The 25,039-nt window shown below is 42.2% G+C and overlaps 1 protein-coding gene across 9 annotated transcripts in view; it reads left to right on the top strand.

The window, feature by feature from the left end:
• Window positions 1-25,039, top strand: part of SUSD6 (sushi domain containing 6) — a 91,343-nt gene that overhangs the window by 23,372 nt on the left and 42,932 nt on the right. For 6 of the 9 annotated variants that reach the window (XM_030239811.2, XM_030239810.2, XM_050974646.1 and 3 more), the window contains one exon: window positions 20,462-20,649. In XM_030239811.2, the coding sequence (XP_030095671.1) occupies window positions 20,529-20,649 (121 nt within the window). In that variant the 5' untranslated portion in view covers window positions 20,462-20,528. Of the gene's footprint in view, window positions 1-18,428; window positions 18,521-20,052; window positions 20,232-20,461; window positions 20,650-25,039 lie in introns of those variants that run through there. The other 3 variants (XM_050974648.1, XM_050974647.1, XM_050974649.1) reach the window with 2 other exon arrangements.

Here is a 25,039-nt window from a genome sequence, read left to right as displayed (position 1 = left end):
GGAATGCAATGATGTTCATTAGCTTCCTGTGAGGAAGAATTATCATTTGGCTGTAGGTTCTTGCCTTTAAGCTGTGTTTGGCAAAATAAGTTTTAGGTACATTTAATCCAGTTTGCTTTTTTTTGGTATTAAAACTTAAGTCCCATTCATTCTCCTTGGCCTTTCTATGATAAAGACATTGCTGGGGTGAGCCTTGCACTTGGATAACTTGTCTGTGTCCTATAGGTAACTCTGTAGCAAAGGGTGGGCTTATTTGATCTTCTGGAAGAAGAGCTAAAATAGCTGAAGTACATAAGCAAAAGCTCATTGTGTAAAAATTATGTGCTTCCACAGTTAATGGCCCTTTCCAGTGTAATAGGGTGTAACATGTGGCGGCTGCATGCCTGTGTGTGACTTCATTATGTTGTGGTTTTCCCAATGTGTAAGGCTGTAAGGTTGCCAAGCTGGTGTAGGGTTGTGCCAGCCACACCTGGCACATGGGGAGGAGGTGACCTTGTAGGTGTGCAGGGCACAGGCAGCCGCAGGGAGGAGAAGCATTTAGGTGCTGCTGCTGATTTCTTTCTGCTCAGAGCAGTAGCTCTGAGCTAGACTTAGCGCCTTTTGCATTCAACAGGAGTGCCTCCTCACCAGACTTCACTGGGCAGGAAAGCTGAAATACTTGGTGTTCTGAAAACAAAAATCCTGCTGTTCTGGGGTTTCTTAATGCCTCATGAGCACACTATGTAAAGGGACTTGGTCAACTGGAAATTGCTATCTTTGCAGAAGCTTCTCTATATTTGTTTGTAAGATTATGGAAAAGTTTGGAGGGTGAAATGTTGCTTTATTTTTCAGATCATAGTGTGCTCATTGACATAGGTGTGGTTATTTTAGTATCCCACAGAATACATCTGGTCCTTCCAAATTTGAAGGCTTGGCTATGCTGCTGCTTTTCTTTTCTGTGCTACGTGAGGTGATGAGCAACCAAGCTGTCCTGTATCTAAAGTTCAGACCTTGGCACAGCAGCTGGGTGGCATTGCTTATACCTGAAGCTTCTTTTAATTTGCAGGGGGAAAAAATCCTTTAATTATTGGGTAGGTGACAAATACACAGATCAAAGTGAGACTTTTGAGGCAAAGCTTGGTTTATAAGAAGTAATCATGGCTCTTGTAGTGAAGTTTAATGTTGGCACTACAGAACTGAGGACAGAGCTGGGAAAGACAGTGTAAAAGTCTTTTGTCTGTCCTGTGATATATTGGCCTTGTCCCCTTGACCTCCTTATCCTTGGCAGAGGGCAGGTGCCATGTGCAGAGTAACTTCAGCCACTGTCATTTTCTGCAGTCCTGTGTGCGTCTGCTGAGGTGACACACACAACTGCTGGTCTGCTCTGACCTTTTCTACTTAGGCTTCCACATGCAAAGGGATCACTGTCCAACTCTGGTTTCAGCTGATCCTAAATAGTCTAGCTATCCCAAGTTTCACACAGGAAAAAAATGGATTTTAGTTGTGTCCGCAAAATCCGCCTTTTCTGGAAACTGTAGCAAGTCTGCTAGGGTTTGACTGCTGTTAGCTGGAATCAGAGTGAATGATACTAGACAAAAAAGAGCCTAGGAGTATTTGTTATGGAAGTCCATTTTAGATCTCTCCCTGTAGCCTTTGGCTTGCCACAGCCTTTCTGATTTCCCGGACTATTGATTGCCCTGTGTTTGAAAATGCATTTAATTATGAGATGCTTTTATAGGCAGTAGTCTTCCTTCTCACATGGAAGAAATAGAGACTAGAGATCTTGTGACAAATTGATTGTGAGTTACTTCTGGTTACATAGAAAAACTTACATAACAATAACAAAAGCTGGATTCCATAAGCTTAAAAGATAAAACTCCTGGTCCTAAGATGACACTTCTAGACAACTCTCTCAGGAAGTTCTTAACCTAGCAGTAGCTAAAATTCTGATGTCATCTCCTTTTGGCTCTGGCTGTGGGGCTGTTAAGCCAGACACTGGCTGTCTGGGTCTCTTTTTTGCTGCATTTCTTTTTTCACCTACTGCTTGGGAGGAGGCTGAAGAAGCCTTGCTGTCTCAGCAGTGGACTTGAACCCCACACAAGAGTGTACACCAGGTACCTGGGACACTGCCTTTGTGTCTTCCTGTAAACAAATGCTTGGTTCTGCTGGAGGCACTTATGGATTACTGTTCATGTAAGAATGTTCATCTCTGGCTTCCTTCCTAAATTCCCTCCTGTAGACAGAAAGCAAATACAAAGTGAGATGTATGGGTCAGGGCAATAATATACTTGGATTCACAGCTGAGTGTTTTAAGAGGTGGAGAGGGGAGGCTGGGACATGTGACATGAATGGATCTGGGAAGTAATGCTGGCACTAGTTAATCTGGCCTGTCGTTTTTCATTTTATTTACTCCTGACACTTGATTGTCAGACTAGACTTTTATACTGTGTCCTCTTTGTGGCTTAGACTGCTCAGCACTGCTGTGAAGTCCTTCTAATCCTTTTTGCTATCTGTCTCTGGTAACAAAAACTCAATTGACAGAATGAATACTTGAATTCCAGAGAGCAAGTGTGGATTCAGGCTTGGGAAGAATGAAGAACCAGCAATATGGCAAGATCTTGTTGGGAAGGAGGGAGTCTTACAGAGGTGAATTAACTTGTGTGCTCTATCTTGGCAACTGTTGAGGGCCTTTGCTAGTATCAGGGGTCTTATCTGCTTCCACAGCTAAATGGTACCCACCAACAGGTATTCAAATAGAAAAAGACCTTATTGATCTGGTTTGGATTTTTTGATGAGACAATGGGAATGCATTAAGATTGTCCCTCTTGCCTTGTAACTTTGCTGCATGGCAGATCCACATGTGCATAGCACTGCAGAAGTAGAAACTTTCTCAGCTGGCAGGCAAGTGTTCTGCAAGATATTAGAAACATTGCTGCCGTGCTCCTGCCCTCACGTTTGTTGAAGAAAGATATGTTTCTGGATGCTCTGATTGGAACCAACTGTGTTGGTTGCAATTCTGAGCAGTTCTTTCAGGAACTGAAGATTGTTTCACCATAGTGGTTGAGAGTACTGTGCTATAACCGTGCTTATTGCTGCCAAATGCTGCAGAGTTCCAGAGTGCTAACTGTAATCTGCTGGTGACAAAATTGGTCTTTCAGTATTGCAGCTCTGACTTGGCTGTGTATAAACCAAACTTACGTTAGGACTAAGAAAACTCCTACATTAACATTCTCATCCTCCTCTTTCTGGCATCTTGACACAGAAAGTGCCCTGAGCTTGACAGTCTGGGCCAGAATACTGATGGTACTAGTTCATTCGAAGGCCTTATCTGGACTGGGAATGCTGTGTCTATAACAAGGAAAGGGGAACAGGCAATTTTCCTCTTAACTTGGATGGAATGACCTATTACTTCTGCTTTTAAATATGAATGAACTCATTCTCCTTACCTCAGATATTGGCCATATGGTATTCCTGGTAAAAGCAGCAGATGTTCTTCTGCTGTGTTTTGCTTTGGTACACAGTTTCTCTTTGTTTTCTTTCTGTCCTGTCTGCAGTGGGCTGTTATATTGCTCATCTTAAGTATATCAGGTTATTGCCCTGATTTTCTAAATGTTCATTTAGAGATAAGACAGGGGGTGCATGAAATGTTGCTTGGGTTGTGGATCTGATGTCTGTGTGTGTATAGGTGGTAAAAACCATGGTTCTATGCTCAGCTCAATAGCTTCTCCTTCTGTTTTATTGTTACTTATGACCTTTGCACCTTGGTCTTCAGCATAATAATGTGTTCCACCCCACCGTGGCATTTGGCAGTCTGCATGCAGGAGTTTGATGGCTGCACCCATAAAGTATTGTTCTCTGTGGTGTCTTCTGTTTGTACTTGACACAGCACTCACTTGTGACCATTGTGTTGACACTTTATCTCTTGCTTTACTTGGGAAGGCCTGTGGTAGTGACATGGGGCGATTCCCCTTTGGGGAAAACATGGGTGTCTAGAGATAGATTCTGTCTTTCTGATGAAAGAAATAGAAGTGGGGAGGTGCTTACCTCAGCCCAAGGGGTTTGCCCTCAAATCATGCACTGAAGAAGTGTGTAGTAAGGAACTGCCCTTCCTGTCTGTGTTCAGAAACCACTAATTCTTTCTGGAAGACTTGTGTCTGGGTGCTCTTGGGCCTGTTGTTTTCTGCTTGGTGCTGTAAGTTACCTGTGATGGTTTGTGCACTCTGCTTAGCATGTGAGGGCTTGTAGTTCTCACATTCAGTGAGACAAGGTGGTTTTGTAGGAAGCTTTAACTGCAAAATATTGTCACTTGTGGGTACTCCAAACTTAGTGTGGCTCATTAGCAGAGCCAGTCAAGAGACTGAACTCTTAAGCATCTGCTTGTGAAGGAGACTGAAACCCAGAGTGCTTTGTCTAAGGGGGAAAGAGTCTGTTTGATGGCAGGATTAATGGTACAGTTGTTCAGTTATGATAGGTGGCTCTAAAATTTTAATACTACTCTTACTAGAAGACAAAACCACAAGAGTGAAACCTCCTCATAACTGTGTTTGGGAGCAGACTCATGCTCCCTGAGAATCCCACTGGGCCCAGTTACAAGGATGCAACAAAGCAATGTTTTCATCTCTGTCCATAATCAAAAGAGGAACAGCTGCTCTGGGGGATAAAATGCAAGGAAAGGCTAGATAAATTCTAAGACATTGAGAAGAGACAGATTTTCTTTGTAATAATCTCATTTGTATTTACAGAGTTACTACAGTCTTTGAGGTGCTGCTGCAATGTACACAGTTTAAGCAAAAACAACAACAAAAAGGTTGTTTAAACTCTGATGGACAAGACCAGTGTTCAAAATGGCTGTTTTGTAGCAAGTGTGTGTGTTTCTCTGTCTCACTGCTCTCAGTAATTTACCCTGCACTGCCATTGTGGCACCCCATGTTCCGTGCTGCAGGAATGCTTTGGCCTAATATCAGGCTCTGACAGATATGTTCCGTATCAGCTCATGATCTCAGCCAAGGAGGGGGTGTATGCTCTATGCTTGTGTAGGTTCTGCCTCTTAGGGAGGCATGGCTAAACTGGGAACAGTTTAAAAAGATTACAAAATAAAACCTCTACACCCCATTCCCATCTCTCCTCCACCCCTGCCCCCCAACAGCTCTCCCTACCACAAAACCTGTACACTTCCTGAAAGCTCATCTGGCATGGGAGAGGAGAGTTTACTCATTTTCCCGGAGCAGGAGATTCCTTTGTTGCCATTTGTGGTTGTTTAGGGAAGAAGCCTTTTGCAGGTATCTCCCGGGCGGTGCTAATCCCTTGCATGAAGGAGCACGGTCCCCGCTGTCGGTGCGCAGCCCCCTGTGCGCTGAGCTCTGCAGCGGGGCCCTGCTCAGCCCTGCTGTGCCCGCACGGGCCGCCCTGCATCGCTGCTGCAGCGCGCAGGACCTTGGCGAAATGCACAAAGTAACTGCCCTCAAAACCTTGCAAACTCGTTCCTGTCTGCCCAAGGGCAGTTTTTTTCAATCATGGAGACACTGTTAATGAGTTCAGCTGAGGAAATCACACAAAGAACTGTGGGAGAGGGAAGGCTCCTTCTGGCATGCCAAGCTGAGCTAGAATGTGTGCAAAGAGGGTAAAGAGGTGTGGCGAATATCTTACAAAGGAATGAAAGAAATGAAACAAAGGTGAGGCAGTGTTAGGACTTGAAAATGAAGGAAAAGAGCTGGAAACTGGAGAGGGTAGCCATTGGCAAAGAAAGTCTTAGTTGTTAGTCCTTTCATAAATGTAATTTTATAAATCAATAAATATCAAGCTCATGTCAGTGACTGTACCTACAAAAATATAAAGGGGATTAAATATTTACAGACAAGAATTTGAGGGAAAACATGTTTTCAAGAAGTTTTGCTCTTTTATTCTTGCTACTGAGTCAAATTATTGGCATATTTGAGATAGAAATAGCTCACGTATTGGAGTGACCTTTTAATTTCCTTTTCAGTCTTCTGAACTGTAGTGAGTAATGAAGTGAACAAAGAAAGCATTAAGAACAGGCGTGATGCAGATTTTGTTGCATGTTTGCAGTAGAGCTCTGTATTTCCTTGGGTGTGATACAGCAAGAACCTGCTGTGAGAGTTAAGATCTCTGGGACCAGTGATAGCTCAGATTAGAGGTGGTTTCTCTCCATGTGATGGTAGCTTGCGATATCCGTGTAGCAGTGGACTTCTTTTTTTTTTTTTCCTCATTTTTTATACAGCACCTAGCACAGCATGGTCTGATTTGTAGGCTCCGATTTATACTTGTCTTTGACCTGCAAGTGTTAATGAGGCAAGAAGTGCTTGTGTAGGGCTTTTTTTGCCTAGTCACATACCTTTCTGAAAGCAAAAGTTTATCCTTTGGCATGTGCCTCAGGCTTCCTGTCTGCAGCTCTTCCTTTGCAGGGTCTTCTGCAGCGAGTCACAACAGCTAGCTGTTTTGTAGGAAAAAGGATGTTAAAAAGCATGTGCTATAGGGACGGGATGGGAAATGACGTTTCAGCCCAGAGGCTTTCATTGTATGAGGGGGAGGAGCGTGAGATCAGTGGGCTTTTTATTGCACGGCATGAAAAGATCCCACAACTAAAATCTGATCTAACCTTTGCTTCCTGTGTGTCTTACAAGAAATGTTTTCCATGTAAGGCAAGGAGGGCCTGCTGTAAGGAAGCATGTGGCTGTCATTTATTTCAGAAAATGTGTCTCAGCATTCAGCTGTAGAAAAACAGACCAAAGAAACCTGTGGTAGCTGCAGTCTTTGTTGCCCACGTTTATGCTATTTAAAGACTAGTCTTCTCCAGCTTGATTCTGGTGAAATAGCAGGCTTGCCTAAAGTCTTTTGACTACTTATAGGTGAGGGGATTTAGCCAGGCATTGCTGGGGATAGGCCTGACATTTCTCAAGTCAGCATAATTGGATTATTCAGCTGATGGTAAGCCAACACCTTTCCAGAAGGTTTCTAGAGCTCTGGTTTGACTCTTGGTAAATGATTTCTTATGCAAGTCACCTATACATGGCCACCTACGCTTCAGTTGTGGTTTGAAAAAGAAGTGTTGATTATGTTAATCACTTCTCTGAAGTTCTTTTAGACTTTCATTCCTGATACCCTTCCCCCCTCATACTTTTTCTTGACTTACAATAGCGGAGGGAAAAAAATTCTGTCTCAGAAATGGGGATTTAATAATTTTCTTGGCTGAAAAAACCAAGGATTCCTTTTTGTATCTTGAAATGAAGGTGTTTGGAGGCCTTGGGTTAATCTTAATATCTAAAAAATCGTTTCAACTCTGAACTTCAGCTAATGTCAGGGACCAAACCATCCCAGGATTGATGACATTAAGGCAGTAATGTGCATGTCCCCTGTTTCAATCTCCTCCTCAGCTTTTTTTTTTAGTCTTTTGCAAAGTCAGAGTCTCAATATAGGTTGTACATCTTTCTTTTGTTGCAGTCTCTTTCACGTTACTATCATTGGTCTTAAACCCTTTGCATTTTGGGTGGACACTTGTAGAAGGGAACTGGGATCCCTCTGCATGTTCTCGTCTCTTGACTGATTTGCAGGTGAGCTCTGTAGCCCATTCTCAGGAATGTGCAGTGGGTGTTGAGCATTGCTGTGCTCTTGACATGGCTCTCACAAGGCCAGTTCTTTCTTTTCTCCATTTCTTCATTCCCAGATCAGGAGTCTTTCCTGCAGTTAGGATGTCAACATTATTTCCCCAGAAAAAAAAGCAAGCAAAAATGTTGGGTCAGGCATCTTGGAACTATTGATGTTGCAGACCGTCACCTGCTCTGCATTTCTCCTTGCTGGTGGAAGTACTTTCAATGTTTGCAAGGAATAGTGTTCCCTTGATGATGGTAGTGTTGAGGTTGTAGCTGTAAATTCTAAAAGGCCTCACTCCTGAGGGCCTTTGCCTTTGGGGAAGAGTAACCTTTTATGTCATGACTTCTGAGAGTGAAACTTGCTGTTGGTCTAGTGACAAAACCCAACAGTTTTCCTTGGTCAGGATTAAAAATTTATTAGTAGAACTGCTTCCTCAAAGAACTTAAACTCCTGCCCAATTTCACTTATTTTGTAGCAAATGTAGCCTAAATATAATTAGCTTTTTCAGATTTGATTTGTCTGCAAGGAGCTTGTAAAGACTGTTGATGCCTTTGATGTAAATAAAGTGTGGCTGTTCTTGGCAGAGATGATGAAGCTTAACCTTGGTCCCTCAGAAGTACATTGTTGAGTTCTGTCCTTACTATGTGTTCCTACCTTTCAAAAGGGCTCACAGTAGCATTTCTCTGAGATTTCATTTTCAAGGGTGCTGTGAAGCAGCCTCTGCAGTGATTTCCAGCAGCTATACTCGAGTGCCTCTGAGGAGCAGGACTTGGAGGTGGAGGCTGAGGCAATGTTGCTAGAGACCAGGGAAGGGTATGTGAGGGCTGGAGAAAAGGCTTCTGGTAGCTATTGGGGTCTGTAGTGTGCTGTAAGAAGGGTGGTTTCCTCAAAATGAGCCTTGTAGTGTCCTGTGGAGCCTTAGTGGAGCTATTTATTTTCCACAATGCAGGCTTGTCTTTGTCCTCCCCCCTCTTCCCTCTTCATGTGAAAGGGTGATTCTGCTTCATGAGGAGAGCAGACCCTGACGTGCAAAAGGAGACAAATGGACATCCTTTGTTATCCAGAGCCAACTGCTGCTTACACCTGTTAAATGCAGTGTTTGGCTTACCTAGAGAAGCAGCTCTAGGTGAGTTAGAATGTGTATAAAACAGCAGAGACTAGTCTTTTCACAAAATGAAGCTTGCAAGTGGCTTTTTAAAAGATGCTGATGGAAATCCAAATAGTTGTGAGTGACAGACCACCAACTCCTCTGGCTATAGCTGCTGTGACATTTGTGCTATACAGTCTCTCTGAACCGTATAGGTGGAGCTACAGATGACGTTTGGTGTTTTGTTGTCTTTTTTTAACAGTTGTTAGTCTGCATATACTGAAGAGAAGTGAGATTATTAAAATAAAACCACCGACCCTCCCCCCCATTCTTGGTCAATTCCAGTGCGGGGACCCTTTCTGAAAACTCTGCATAATGTATTTTTTTGTTATGGATAAGAGCAAGGAGCTCAGTTTACCTGTGCATTGGAGACCATTGCCAGTCTGATGTTGATGTTTAGATCTTTCTGCAAGATTCAGGGTTTTTTATTTGTAAAGCATGCCTTAATTTAAACGGTTGCTCTGTTTCTTTTAAACTGTTGCACCAGTGTCATTACTTTCCTGTTTCTTCTTGTCCAAGAGATGCCAGAGAATTGTTGATCAAGTGTCTGATCCTTATGCCAAGCTGTTTGCATTCCTCTACATATGTGTAGCATTTGTAGAAACTAACACTTCTCTCTGTATGGGTTTTATTTAGAATGTTTGGCTTTAGAGGAAAAGGAAATCAGTAACGCTGAAAGATGGCGTTAGTGGATTTAACCAGTTGTTTTGCAGCACATCTTAAACTGCAGAGGTAAAAGGAAAACAGCTTTGGTTATGGCAGCTGTTGACTCTCAAAAGACTAAATTGTATATCAGATTTACAAAATGGGGAAAACAAATCGAGTCTTAAGAGTACAGTATAAAAAAGGTGCATACCCTTTGAGAAACTCATTTCAAAATAGATTAAAGGAACATGAGAATCTTATGCTGTTGAAAGTAGTTGTAAATCACCTTCTCACTCTTTGGTGGGTCTTGCATATTAATTTTTTTTTTTGCTGTAAGCTCCTCTAGCTGATCTCTTTGTCCTGCTGCTTGGAGCACTGTGTTACAGGTAAAAACATGAAGGGCAGGACTTTAAACAAGCTTGCTTTATACTAATTTTAATAACCTTTATTTAATCAATTCAGTCTGAGGGAACCTTGTTTCCAGAGACAGGAAATTTCTTGAGGATTACTGGCTGTGGCAAGACCTTCATATTTATTTGCAAAATGTCTGGAAAAAAAATAATAATAGGATCAGTCTTCCTTTAAAGGCAGTTGAAACTGGAGTTGCTGAGATTTTCCCATGAGGCTGGGTAGAGGTCACTGGTCACATTCACTAGACTGTTTTTTCTTGAGAAATAGTTTCATAGCTTCAGTGTACTCTTGGAGGATACTTGAAGACACCTTAAAAACCCCAAGCAAAGCAGGGAGTGACCTCTTTCCCAAGTGGATGTACTGTTCACTTAGCTGCTAGTTGCTTGACATACTTATTCCTTACCTTCAGATAGTAGAGAGTTAAATATTCCTACTCTAAAATGCACTTTTTAGAGGGAATGGGGAAGGATCTTCCACTTTTCAGGTCTGTGTGTGCAAGGGGAGCACAGCATGGAGGTGTTTGGGGTAGCATGTGTGGTATCTTTCATGTTCATGTGCCCAGCCTGTTGACATTTGAATTCAAGTATGCTGGACAAGTGAAAAAAAACAAGTAGAAATCCAAAAGAGTCCATAATCTGTCTTCTTGCTTGTGTTTCATGGATGGTTGCCTGGTAGCTGGCCCATTCAGGCATGGAGGACTATACCTGGAGCCAGGAGGTAGGCAGCACCTGGAGTGGTGTGCTTGGCTGAGGGAGAAAGGCAGGGAAACAAGTGCTCAGGTCAATCGTGGGATGCTTTACCTCTGCATTCTGGTCCCTGGTGGAAAGGTGTTGCCTGTGGCTTAATCCAAAGTTTGTCTTTGCACATTTTGAGTATCGAGGGGATTATGATCTTTGGAAAGGTTTTCCCTAGAGTTTTGAGGTAGACTGGACAAAGCCTAGCTGTGCTTTTGGAGTCCGAGGTGGTCTAGCAAAACAACCAAAGTGTGACGTAGAAGATTAAATAACCAGTATGCTCTGACTTCTGGGTGTGTCTCCTTTTGACCTAGCACGGGCATGTGTGTCATTCTTGCTTGTGTGCAGCACCACTTCGTAGCCCTGCACAAAACTCTAACATTTACTGCTGAGCCTTTTGCTGACTCTTGTTGTTCTTCCTTGTGTAACTTTCCCCTCTCTTTTGGCTTTGATTTCATTTGCCTGCCTCTAACTCTAACAAGCCTGTGTTACCTTTGGCTGTTTTGGAGCACTCTCACCCACCTTTCTGGCCTTTAATCTGCATGGAAACCATGATGCTGGATCCATGATTTCGATATAGAGTATCTTTATGTATCGTAAATTATTTTTTTCTGCACTTCAATGTGGATTGAAAATTGAGATGCTTTTAGGGGCAAGAGGCCTGTACAATTTCTTCGCCCAGCATAGTGGGCTGCTTGCTTAAGCCAGAGAGTGCTTTCAGACACTTCAGGCCTTGGCAGCAAATCTGAGGTGGGAGTGTTTCCCCAGCTGCTGCTTCCACTGGCCCCAGAGCTGACCTTGTGCAAGGGCCCAGTTTCTCCCAGAAGTTCCCAAAAACTTCATTACTGTTGCAAAGGGGATATTTAGCTGCAAGGTGGGTGTGGGAGCAGCAGCATGGCAGTGTCTATTCACTCAGGAGCAAGGGTCATCCTTCAGCCCAGGTAGCCTGTAAGTGGTGGAGGGACAGCCCCAGCTGGCTCTGCAAAGGGGAGATGCTGATGTACAAGAGGTGGACTAGACTGCAGGTCAGTAAAGGGTGAGGGAACCATTCCTACTATATAAACAAGGTGCTGAGAGCTGCTAAGTGAGCAGTTGCTCTCAGGCAGTGTTCCTTGGCTGTCTTAACATTTTGTTTGAGTTTGATAACAGTTTGACAGAGGCCCCTCCCTGGGGAGTCGAGGAATGGGGATCCCACTGACACTTGCAGGGTGGTGCAGAAGACTGGCTGTGCTCCCTGTCCTGCTGTAAGTCAGAGCATCCTGTGTCCCACTTCTGGACTACCCTAGTTCCAGCTAACAGCGACTTATTTTTTAAAATATTTTTTCCTCTACTAGCCATGCTTTGTGAAGCCTAAATGCCACTGAGTCAGGTGAGGAAGAAGTTGAAGCTTTAAACTGACCTTCTATTGAGGTACAACACCTTTTCATAAATAACACCTTCTATTGAGGTGTTATTTATGAAGTTTCATTCTGCAAACTCTTACTTTTCTATGCTTCTTTCTGGCATGCTTCTCTCCCACCCCAAATTGATGGTGGAAATCTTTAACACAAAGTCTACATCTTTAACGCAAAATCTTTGTGTGATGGTTGTAGGTCTCAGATGATGGTTTGGTACTCTGCTGGTAAGGGATCTATCCTGAGAATTCTGCTTGGAGCACTTGGAGCACTTGGCCATATCACGGTGTGTGTATGTCCCCTTGTGACATGTAATAAGCCAGTATCATTTTTGGAGTGTCTGACTTGATTATTCTAGCTTGTGCTGCTCAAATCAGAATGTAATTGCAACTGATCCCTTGTAAGAAAATCAAGTTAAGTGTAGCCTGTTGAGGGAGACCAGTTAGAGGAAAAAAAGGCTGTGAGGGTCTTCTGCATAGTGATGTGTCTTCTCTCTGAGTAATTCTGGTAATTGTAAGAATGATTTAAAAGAAAGCAAGCTGTCTCAGCTCCTTTTCCCCACCCCCTCTTCTCTTGGTCCTACTGACTTTTGAAATTAGTTTATGTTAACTTGCCTGAAGTCTGAAATCTTCATGTTGAATGTTGGGGTGGAGTCTGTGTGGGGTGTGCCTGCTGCTGGTGAGGGTGCTCTGCTGGGGGACCTGCCAGGGACACTGACAGCAGGTCTGTGTGCAGGCAGTGTGCTAATTGTCCTGTGGTCTTAATTGCTAGGGGGTTGAATGGGCATGCAGAATTTGTTCTTTTTTTATTGTGCACTGGCAAGAGTGATGTGGCACTGTGGAATAAAACTTGCCCAGTGCCACGGGGATGGATGTCTGCCACAGTGAGGGGTTTGTGGCAGTACATGTGCATCTGTGCTGTTAGACAGTGCATCCCGAGGAGGAAAAGCAGTAAGAAACATCTAGCAACTTTGCAGCTTCTAAAAAACATAAGTAAAGAAGACTAGTGGGCTAATGGATGCAAAACCAAGCCATAGTGCTTGAGACCTTTTGAAGGACTGCTTTATCAAGACCTACTGAAGTAATTCTCTTCTGTGTTAGAATCCCAAATGCAGTCTTAAGGCCAAAACCAGAAGTTAAGACTTTTTTGGTTTGGTCAATGATCTATCTTGTTGGAAGATTAAATTTTCAGAGGACTTAAAGGACAGTCTTATTTTTCGGTGGTTTTGTGTGTGTGTGTTTATCTCTGAATGTGCTGACAGACATTGAAACATTAAGGATTTGTTAGCCTGGAATCTTCTGATACAACAATACGTCTCTTGCTGAGAACCTTCTTTATAAGGTGGAATACAAATAACAGGCACTGTACAATATTTGTCACCATTCCTTGAAAGGGGGTGATACTTATGTATAGTGGATATTTTTATATCTGGGAAATGTAATAATTTTAAAGTTGAGTTGTGTCTCGCAGCTGTGCTTTTAGGAATAAATGTAAGAGTTCCTTCATCTCCTAGTATAGTTCCTTACTTAAATGTCAGGCTGCTTCACTGAAGTTTATATTTAGAGGACTTTGATAGGAAAAAAACTTCCAAATGGATGTCCTCCCAAGTGGCTGTGCAGCTTGGTGGTATTGCAGCTGCATGTATAGCAGACTGATGCTTTTAGCCTCATTAGTTGAAATGAAAGCACAAGAAATGGTCAGGATAGAGAGAGGTGTGTTCTGGTAGGGAGGAATTATAAAATAAGCCTATACTGTACATGGGCTTTCATTCTCTGAAACAGATTAAGACTGCTGCATAAATGAGAATAGCATCCTGGATATACAAGTGACCTTACCTATCCAGTGCTTCTTTGTCAACCCTGTTACTGAAAGTAACATTTCAAGCTTGATGTGGTTACAAGAAGTTCTGCCTTTGCACGGATTTTCTTTATTCTCCTTCCCTGAAGCCATTCCAGTTTACTGTGAGTTTTCTTTTTTAGGACTTATTATTTTTGGAAGGCATTCTGGAACATTTTGTGCATATGGTCCTCTGTAAATGTGCTGTTGTACTGATTAAAGCTGAAAGCATGAAACCTAGCTTTTCTGATGCAGTGTGGCAGGGGAAAAAACGCTGAAACAATGGTTTCTAAAGGGAATACTTTTCCAAATAAAGAAATTTTCAATAAACCCACAAACAACAACAACAAAAAAATCACCCAAGACCAAAACTGACACAGATTGTGAGATATTTGTTTTCCACAATCCTGCAGTCTCTAGTTCTTCCCATAGATTGCATAGACGACAGTATGTTTAAAAAAAATAATCCTTTAAAGCAGATCCAGCATGTTAAAAAAAAATTACTGTTTTCTTTTCATTCACTGTTGACATGATCCCACTGCTATAAGCATTTTTGTAATAGTGCAGAAATCTGCAGTGCATTGGAGTTGTGTGCATTAACCTAACTCTTCCACTGCTCCTCTGCAGCTCTGTTTTTCTTCTTACTGGTTCCTGGAAGTTCACAGCCAGCCCATAACTAACTTCTTCCTTATTTGGAAGGACAGTGGATTTTGATCTCTTATCTTCCTCTTCCCAAGTAAAACAGAAAAATTTTCCAGTGAAATTCTGTGACTTTAAAGAAAACATCTTAAAATCTGGGGAGCTAATGATATTTAGGCCTTTCTCTTGGGCTTACCATGACAAGGAAAATTGGATTTTTTTTTTTTAAGCAATACAGTTTGAATCTACTTTGAATCTGTCAGACCTGTCATGACAACCACGGTATGGGGAAAAGGGGAAGGATCACACAATACTGAGACTGTTTCTAGTAGTTTGTTTCTGATTCGGTTTCTAAAAGTATGAGTGCTATCTGTAGGAATGAAAACAGAGCCATGCTTGGCAGTTGTTAATCCACACTGTCTTGAGCATTTCCATCATGCAATGGACAGCGAAAGGTACTGAATACCCCTTTTCCCCTTGGCAACCTTGCCGCCTCTTCTTTGCACCCACCTTGGAAAGTCTGTTCCTTCGTTGTTACTTACCTTTAAAAGGAATGTTGGAGTTGAAGCTTGTTTGGACCCCACAGGAACAATACGTCTCTTTGAACCTGCTGTCCATTTCTCTGAGCTGCAGCAGGGAAGAAGCTGGTATACAAAGGATTGCACCCAGCATGGAAGGGGATTAGCTGGAGGAAGTGCTCCCTGCAATCAGCCCACAGGAAAATATGCTTGGCTAACCTCAGGATGGTTAGAGGAGCATCAAGCAAGATAAGAAGGCAAACAAGGGAGGGGTACAAAAGCACAATCTAGGTGCCAAGAGAACTTTAGCCTGTGATAGGAAGGGTAGAGGGGGGGAAGCTAGGGAGTAGGCTGTGCAAATTGGTGAATCTTACAGGTTTATTCACTTGAGGTAGGAATATTGGTGTGACTTTATCAGTTGTAAGGTACTGATTATCCTCTAGTGAAAAATCCAGTTCCCTGGCTTAAAGCTTGGTTGTGCCTTAGTGAGTCTGTGGATAGTTAGGTACATGCCATTTATCAGAGATTAAAATGGAATTTCAGAGTTTAACCTGTCCAGCAGGCTTCTTTCTGTGCAAACTCCAACGCTCTCTTGAAAATGAAAGTTGTGCATCAACAATTGCCGGTTTAGTTTGTTGGGATTTTTTTTTTAATTTAACATTTTAAAATTTCAAAGAAGCGTTCAAGAAACCTTTGTGGGAGAGAGCAGGTAAAAGCTAAATCAAAACAATTATATGAAAGAAACAGCCAAATTTGAAGGTCATAGGCTAAACCCTCGGTGCAGCTGGGGAATGAGGAAGGAAATCCAGCTATTGGGATTCCACTTCAGCAGTGGGGTTATTTGCAGTAGGGTGTGTGCTGATTCCAATGTCCAGAATTAGCAGCTTGGTCTTTCCTAGTGATTCTTCTTTGTAGCAGGGAATATGTGCAATTTGCTAATCTGCTTTATGCTGTGACTGTGCTATGCAGAAACCTGCCTTTTATATTTCAAATATGAAGGTGTAAAATGAAGCTACCAAACACATAATCTTGTTACTGGACAGGAGGAATGTTACATGTTGTTTGGCTTTTCATATTTCCTCCCTTACTCTTCCACCTTTTCCGATCTATCCTGAATAGTTGAGAGTTGGCTGTGCTGAAAAGTCAGATAATTAAGAATTTTCTGAACTGCCTGCAGGTAACTTCAAAGGCTTTGGTTTTTTCCTTTGTCCCTAACTTAAACTGAACAGTGTAATTGAATTGTGATGGTATTCCTAAATGTTAAAAGCACAATTCCGTTTTTTAAAGCTTTCAACTAAACTGGTTTAACCACAGAAAGTAAGTGGAATGAAGGATTCCTTTCCTCTGCTGTCACTTGGACTTGATTTGATTTTTCTGTATTTTTTTTATTTAGCAGTCAAGAGGGTGACTTTTTTGCTCTAAAGCTTAACTGCTCTTTGAAAGCAGGCAAAATAAGGATACAACAAAACCAGCAACTAAGGGTGAAGGTTAAATCCTCTAAACCACACTGCTTACATTAGATTCCACTTGCAGCATGACCATGAGGCAAGAACAACACTTGTGCTTAGCTTTTCAAAAGCTATGCTGTGCACACCCATCACTCATGCCACTGCTAAGATCTTTGCTGTGTGCATTCAAGAGTCAGCAAACAATGTCTGAGTATTATTCTGTGAGGGGGAAGTCATGTGGATAAAATAGAGATTTCTTACGTGCACGAGGATAGCTAATTTTCTTTTGTTAAGTTTCAAGTATGGTATTTAAAAGCAAGCCAGTAGCATTCCAAACATTCTGAACACTTCCCTAAATAAACTTTGAAGAATTCAGGTTGAAGACCTGTTTTCCAACAGCAGTGACACAGGACATAACTGTGCTAGGCATTTTGAGCAACTAGAGAGCTTCAGACTGTCCAGTCTCTGGTTGTCCAGAGCATGTCCTGAGCGTATGACCTTCCAAAGAATGCTTTTCCCTGTGGACCTAGGAGTCCTTCTATGACAAAATAAGAAAAATAAGAAAACTAAGTCATAATCCTGTGAAAATTTACATGTGCTTACAAAGGGATCTTGGTTCAAGGGATATGAGTTGGCAGCTTCTGAAAGTCTGGAAGATGAATGGCAAAGGTCCCCAAAGAGCTTATCTTAAAGAGAGCTCCTGCCATATACAAGTGTGTTATCTTTGGAAAGGGCTGCTGGGAGCAAGCAGGGAGTCTGGCCTGCATGGTTTCAATGAGAGTTGATGTCTGTTTGCGGACTTCATGTAGAAGCAAACTACTGTTCCCTGTGCAGGCAAGGCTGGCCATGCAACAAGGGGGACTCTTGCTGAAGCATCACTGGGAAGCTTGCTTGATGCCAAGACTTGAAGAAGGAGCTGGAGATATCCCTAAGCTGGGAGCAATGAGTACTTCTTCACTTGTTCATAGCATTCCCTAAGAGGGTGTGTGGCTATTGACTTTGTAGATAAAGAGGATGGCTTATTGTCTTAACCATATTTAGTAGGTTTTTTGAAAGGGTCACATTATAAAGAAAACAAAAAAACCTCCACCTTCATTGACTGATATACTTTTAACAGAGAAAAATCTCCTCCACTCCTTACTGTGTTTATGGGCACTGCTGGCTGTACTGAATATTATCTTTATAAACATCTTTGTTTAAACTTCATCCTTACATAACCCTTCAGCCTAGGCTGTGGCATGTGAAATGGGTCTGAAATGTCCTTGCTCTTCATACTTGTGCCACTATCAGCTTCTGCCTTACTGTTCTTAGTATCCATTAAAGAAACCAGCCTGTTCCTTAGTGCTTTATGTACACTTTGATTCTCCCAAACCCCTGAATTGTTAAGATATGCCCCTGGGAGTATGTTTGACAAATGTGTGTGATCTACACTGCACTCCAGCTAACTTCAGGCAGTGGAGGCCTGAGGAGTTTTTATGAAAGCTGCTTCCCCCTGAGCTGTAGGTATAAGGAGTGTGCTAAAAATGCAGTCGATTTTCAGAGAATTGAATGTCTGTCTAAATAGCCTTAAAATCAGCTCTCCTCTGAGAAGAAGGGATAGTTTCTTATCTAGTCAGAACCTCTCTCTTCTAATTTTGGCAGGGAACAATCAAGCCTGGGAACAAGCTTTGTAACGTGGCTGAAGCCCAAAGGGAGGATCCTTGCAAGAAGTACCTGTACCCCATCTCTCTTAACAGTCCTGAGGGGTTTGTCTATGTTGTCACCCACTGAATGGGCTGGCTACCCTTGTGTCTCCTTCAAATCCACACCAAACTAGATCAGCTCAGTGGGATGTTTCTGGAGGCATAGCAGCATTTATTTACAGCATTCCTGGAGTGGCAGTCCTGCACCTGCAATAGACAGGATATTTGGTAACCTGGGATTCGAGTGACTTGGTAGCTAAAAAGAGGTTTGGAAACCATGTCTGATTTTAAAAGAAAGGAGAGAAACAGTGATGTGCTTTGGAGCAATCTGTTAGTGAATCAAGAATAAGCAATAAATTATTCCCTCTGAATATATTCTTGTTTTAGGTATTTCTGAGTTGTTTGCTGTTCAGAGACCCGAACTGGACTGCTGAATTCTGGCTGCATTCTCTTGGGGAGGAAAATGCCTCTGGGGAAAGGTAGCACACTTCAGGTGGCTCAGCAGATTTTGTGATAATTGCATGCCCTCTTCCTACCTCTCCTGGCTGCTACTAGGTCATCTGACATGCATTGTTTCAAGGGAAGGAAGGGCCACCTTTAAAAAATACTGTGGCAATACTTTCAGAGGTTCTTATACTAATGAGGCTTAATTAAATTGGAATAGGGAGGACTGAGCTTTCTTGGTCTAATCAGAAGGGCATTTGTTGAAGATGATACACTGCTTTTTCAGAGCTGTAACTCTGTGTAGAGCAGGGACTCTTGGAGGAGAGCAGCCATCTGTTGGCCTGGAGCATAGGCTGGCCTCTTCTGACTGAATATGAACTTTGGTGCTGTGCAGGAGGTTTGACTCGAGAAGATGGGGCAGATATACAGATTAACTGGCTTGGCTCTTTTCACATGGAGTGTTTTTTTCATTCCATGATCTAATTGTTGCTGAGGGTATTCTAAAATTTTTTTCATTGAGAGAGATCCAAAAAGAAAGATCCAGGTTTTAAAGATAGCCCTTTTGTGAAGTATAAGCATAGTAGTGACATGTAACTAAGGGAATAACCTTTTCACTGGAATGGCTACCAGGTTTATTGACAAATCTACATATTCCCTCCCATAATGCATCTACTGTTTTGCCTGAGTAATTGGAAATGTGAGTTGAGGCTGAGTTGTGTTTCTCTAGTCTGTGCTGATGTATTGCTTTAATCTTGGAAGTACTTAAGGATCTGAAGGTTCTGCCTTCCCCAGTAGTAAGAGTGATAACCCAGATGTCCTGTTTGTCCTCACAAGGTACAAAAGAGTACAGTACCTGCCTCTGCACTTCTCAGATCTCTTTGAGATTAACCAGCAATTTTGAATTTCCTTGGGAAACTTAGCCAAATAAAAAAATCCAATCTTCCTTCAGTCTGCATATTCATTTAACTGAACAAACTGTGGCTGAATGGAGCTTTCCTCAGAATTAAAAGTATTCCTGTTGTCAGGTGTAAAAACCATTAATTTTGGCAAATTTGTTTTCATCTGAGAGCTTCAGATGTGTAATGAATAGCAGGATACAAGTATTGAGGTGTGTTTCCATGTGCGTTTTTTTTGGCTGTTTTTATTTTGTTGGTTGATTTGTGTTTCCAGGATGTTTTTTGGTTGGTTGATTGTTGGTGTGTTTACCATTAGAGGCCTTGCAGGTTAAAACTACAGTAGGTTGGTGAAATGTGTTCTGCTGGGTCTTCGTTAAAAGTAAGGGCTCGGCTTTGTGCTTTCTCTGTTTCCCAGCTGTGCTTTGTGTGTTTGTATACAAGGCTGTTTTTGCTGTGACAGTGCCTCGTAGGCTGTGGGTGAATCCCTCAGTCCTCAGGTATGAGCAGTGTCACATCCTGCAGTTTTAATTGCTGTGCTCTGTCCTGTCAGATCATTATACCTGAGGTTGGCAAGTTGTTTTACATTCCTCCTCACAAGCGTGTGTTTGCCTGCTGGCTGCCTGTCAGCATTGCTGTGCCTCTCCAGGTGGCTGAAGGAGTGTTTGATTGATTTATCCTACGGTCTGCTGTGTCTCAGAGACCCTCTGAAAAGTGGTGGGAGTGGAGGAAGACTGGCTCTCTTGAAGAATTTTTGAAACAAATCCTCCAGATGCTATGTGCTCTGTGGCTGGCTTGAAAGGAAAAGCGAAAATTAATTGTAAGCTAGGCAGTCTTCACATTTGAAACATCAGTGAGTGAAAAGTTATGGTCTCTCTCTAATACAGCTCCTTTTAGTCTTTCCTGTGTAGAAGATTGCTTTTTCTGCTCCTGTTACCTTGAGAACTGTGAATACTTAGTAAGATTCCTCTGTGCTAGAACATGTAAAAGGTTTCTCTTTGTTTCTGACTTTCCCTTCTCCCTCTCCAGATGTTGTAGGTGTTTGGCTCAACATTTTTTCTTCCTTTGTTTGTTTTTTTTTAGACCAAAGTGCTCCTGATCAACCAGATCTTTCAGAAATTTTTTAGAAAGAAACCTTGGTGGGTGAAAGATGTGCCATGGAATGATAGCATCAAAGAGCAACACAGGATCATCTCTTGCCTTGACTGGCCATGGGTTATTTCGTCTGCTAGTTATCTTTAGTTCCTTTATCTTGGAAGCACAGTCCACTGGTAAGTGAAACCTTTATATATGCTACAGGGAGGGGGAAGTATATCAGTTTGGAAGTGGCTGTATATTTTTAGGTGAAAACTGGTGATGGTTGATGTATTTGTACACATCTTTCAGTACTCACAGGAAAAATTCCATCACTACTTGTTGAGCAGAGCGGGAAGTGTCTGAACTGAATGAGTCTTGCATATTAGTAAATATTATTGCTTGTTCTTCATCCTGTACTTTTGACTCCCATGGGTTTTTTCCCCTTCATTCTCATTCCTTTGCTGCAGCTGGGGACACTTGGGGCATCTCTAGATCACGGACCATGGTTTTGTTGAGTGAGATTCTCATGTAGGCAGTGCTGTCTGTGTGCCCTTGAAGAACTGCTCATGTGAAGGGGTAGAAGCAGAGACTGTGTCAGCTCTTTTGCACAGCTGATGAATCTGTTCAGTGGTTCCTTGTACGCCATCTTCTGACACCTTAACACTGCTATCTCTGGCCCTCTATTGGATCCTCTTTTCAGCTTAAGTTTTCCCTCTCCCCTCATCTCTTGATGTTTCTCAGACGGATGAGTGTTGTGAATAGTGTAAAAAGCAGTGGAATGGGATGATATGAAAAATGTCACCAGAGACTGGAAATCTGCCTCTTAGAAATTAGTGGAGGAAGGAAATGTACTGGATACTTAGAAGGTAGTATGTGATGTGAAGTATGTGCTTGGTTACCCAGGATACCCTGAAATATGTCTTTTTTCAGACCAGCCATGATCTAGTTTTTGTCTGTGGAGAGATGTCTGGTCATAGGAGGCATAAGATAGAAGGAGGAACTTTGTTTGCTTTTGCAAGAGCAAGGAGGAGGAGTTAATCCCAAAAAGACAGATTTGACTTGAGCAGCTGTTGTAACATAGAGCATTAGCTTGCCTATGGAAAGAAAACCTCAGTTCTTGATATAACTCTCAAAAGCCCTATTTATTTGACATATCATGGCACCTGAGAATGTCATGTGACCAACATTCCTCAGCATCAGTGTGGTACAGCGGAATAAACATTAGCTGCCAGATGCAGTCAAAGTTGAGGTGATCCTATATGGAAAAGTCTGCTGGTGCTAAAAACTTCTGGAGGAGGAGTTGATTTCCTTTTACTATTCCTGGCTCTTTGAGTTGGAAGGGAGAGACTACTGAAATCAGATATCTCAGACTTCTATGTCTTCCTGACCTGATTTTGGCCTTGTAGATAATGAGGGGGTGGGGAAGACACCCTTAAGAGCATGACAAATTGTCATGAATAGTTAGTGACAGTGGGAAAGGGACAAGATCTTTTTGGATCTGGGGTATCCATGGTTTTTTTCCAGCCTTGCTGTTGTTGCTGATAGTGTCACTGCCTCATTTCAGATGTAGGCCTGTCAGATATGCCATCTGAAACCCCCATTAGGCACTGCAGCACCTTCAGCTGAGACTGCATAAGTATGCAAATGCCTTGTGCTGCACGGACTGCTGGATGGGGAAAAGCTGCCACAATACTGGCAATTCTTTTTAATATAATTTTTGAGACATCCAGTCACATGACAAAAGCACTAGCTAGGCATGCCAGAAGACCCAAGAGTGATTCTGCATTGTGTTTCCCTTTCTGTGTTCATTTTGCTTCAGGATCTGAAACCAGTTGTGGTGAACTGATCAAGGCAGATCATCAGCTAAACAGGATTATAGTGGCTAGGCAGGAACCATTTCCTGCAGGGGAAGTGAGAAAACAGGTGAGCCAGGATCATAGCAGAGGGCAAGACATGCAGGGGAAGAAATCCTGGGGAAGGGCTTGCTGAGGAGTGCTTCCATGTACAGTTTTTCTGAGGCTGGGATGTAGCAACCCAAAAGGCAATTGCTGGAAGGGATGGGGGGGGCTCACTGATGCATCATGGGCCCAGGGAGCTGCACCTGCAGCAGTGTGCCAGCCATGAGTAACATCAATTAGCAAGTCATCTGAGGAGCAGCAAGCCAGATGGAGAAACAAAGAGTGAGGGGCTTGGAAAATCAGCTTTCCCTCATCTTGGTCCCCCAACCACCTTGCAATCCTCACTTTATTACTTTGCAGAGCAAAGTCATTCAGAGCAAGCAGAGCAAAACAATGTTAACATAAAGCAGGAAACTGTATTAAATCTCGTGGTGGTAATGCTTGTCTTGAATGTGGAGTCAGTGTGACAAGCTCAAAATTGTTATAAAAGCTGAAGAATGTTCTCATAAAAAGACAAGCATGGAGACAATGCCTGGCTCAGCCCTGAGTAAGAAAGCAGAGCTTGTGATTTGTATGTATAAAACCATGAGGTATATTGTATTGCAATCATTTTGCTGCTTAGAAATTCTATTGCTTAAGTTGCAGGAAGCTTAGAGACATATTCATGATCTGGGCAAGAAGATGTTCTCTTTGCCATGTGGTTAATGCAGAGAGCAGACTCATTTTCAGTCAGCAAGCATCTGCTCTGTCCTCTGGTAATAAATCGGTTTTATTTATGAATGGATTTTTAAGAAAAATCCTCAGCACTTTGTCTCAAGCAATCTATCCAAATATCCTCAAGTGCCATGAGATGAATATAAGTTGCTTAGTCACTAAATATACTGCAGAATTTGGGGAAACTGTTCCCTTTTCATGGGAAGATATGCATAAATATGAAAATAACCACTGCACATATTTTAAGACAAAACAAATGCAGTGTTTGGTAATAGGCAAGCAGTGAAGCTGTGTCAGAAGAGGAGGATTTATGGAAACTTGAGTGCTGCTCAGGAATATTTTTTGAGCTTTATCACTGTTTCAGCATTTTTCCTTGTCTGGCAAGTTCTCCAAGATTAGTTGTGGGAAATAATGAAGGAATGAGCAAGCAAGGAGACTTGGAAAGCTCCTCAGTAGTACTGAGGCTTAGTTCTTCATCTGTCTTTTCTGTTTCTTTGAGGGTTCAACTGGAATGTTGCTAAGAGCCAGAATGTTTAGTAGATTGAGATGGAGAGTTTTTAAAGCATTGGAGAAGAGCAGTAGCAACCTTTTTATATGCATTTCCACAGATAATACTTCCCCATTTTTTCTTTGTTGCTGTGACTCCCTCCCATCTCTGTCCTTTAAGGCCTTGTATGTATATCTCATTCACAGTGGTCCTCCTGCCTGGCCAGGCTATTTTTGGAAGAATGACAGTGGATCAGATTAAGTTGTTCATTAAATTTTAAGATGTAGTCAGTAAAATACTCTGAAAGCTTCCTATGATTTATGTTCCAAATGTGTAATCTCTCTTGGATTCATGACTGGCTCTGTCAGAAACCTATCAAAACAGGCTGGGCCTTTCATTATTGATAATAGCATCACCTGATCCTGGGACATGCAAGTAAATGTGTTGGTAAAAGTATTAAACATCCCGAATTGAGCAAATATCAATACCTGTAACGGAGAGTGTGTAAATATGAACCTTTTAAAATTAATAGTAATGCAGGCTTGGTGAATCTAAGTCCATTTAGATTTAGACACGGTCTGATTTTTGTTGACTGCACGTGCAAAATGCTATAAAGTTAGCTCTTTAATTTTTAGGATTGCCGTTAAAGTGATAAATTGAGCTTGAATAAACTGAAACGACTTCATTGCTGTGTGTTGTCTGTGACACAAATGCAGCCACTCTGCTGCTTGCTGTTCTAAGGTCTTTTCAGTGCCAAGGTTATTCTGCACAGAAGCTCTTGGACACTGCTGCCATTTGTTTGCATTGCACAGAGCAGCTTGTTAGAGCGCACTCTGCTCATTGAGCAGATCCAGACTTGTTCCTATTCTTTGGGAATCTCTGCGAAGCTGAGCTTTCCTTTGTCTCTGATTGCGCAGCTGGAAGGAAGGCGTTTATACAGCTAGGGATGAATTCAATGGCCCTGAAAACAAGGACACTGTAGCACTGGATGGCCAGACAGAAATGTGGAAAGTGTCATGCTTGAACAGATGATCTTTATTCTAACCTGTATGCTTCATGTAAGTGTGGATTTGGAGAAATTACAGTGTCAGCCCAAAGCAGTGTGGCTTTCTTCATGGAGAGAAGAGGGAGCATTTTTAGGAGCAATTCCTCTTTCCAGTCCCTTTGTAGAGCTTAATAAGAACAGAGTAATATGGAAGAGCATGAGGTGAGGAGCTGCAGAATAATGGCCAGGCTGGAAAGATGGCTAGGAAGCAGATGCAGGTAGGCTCAGAATTAGACTATTCATATAATGATAATAATATTCACACTGCTACACACACTGAACCAGGCAGTGTTACTTAAGTAAATGCCTTGAAGGGAGTAGTAAGGATCTCAAGAAGCCACATAACTTTTTAAATTTTAACGAGTTCTAGTGGCTGAAGAATGAATTAAAGCTTTGTGATGTTTAGCCAACTGCTGGCTTAAGCCATGATAGCATAATAA

The sequence above is a fragment of the Serinus canaria genome, chromosome 5, assembly GCF_022539315.1.
Source record: "Serinus canaria isolate serCan28SL12 chromosome 5, serCan2020, whole genome shotgun sequence".
Classification (NCBI taxonomy): domain Eukaryota; kingdom Metazoa; phylum Chordata; class Aves; order Passeriformes; family Fringillidae; genus Serinus; species Serinus canaria.
The sequence above is the reverse complement of the archived record's forward strand: the minus strand, read 5'-3'. Positions and strand labels throughout refer to the sequence as shown.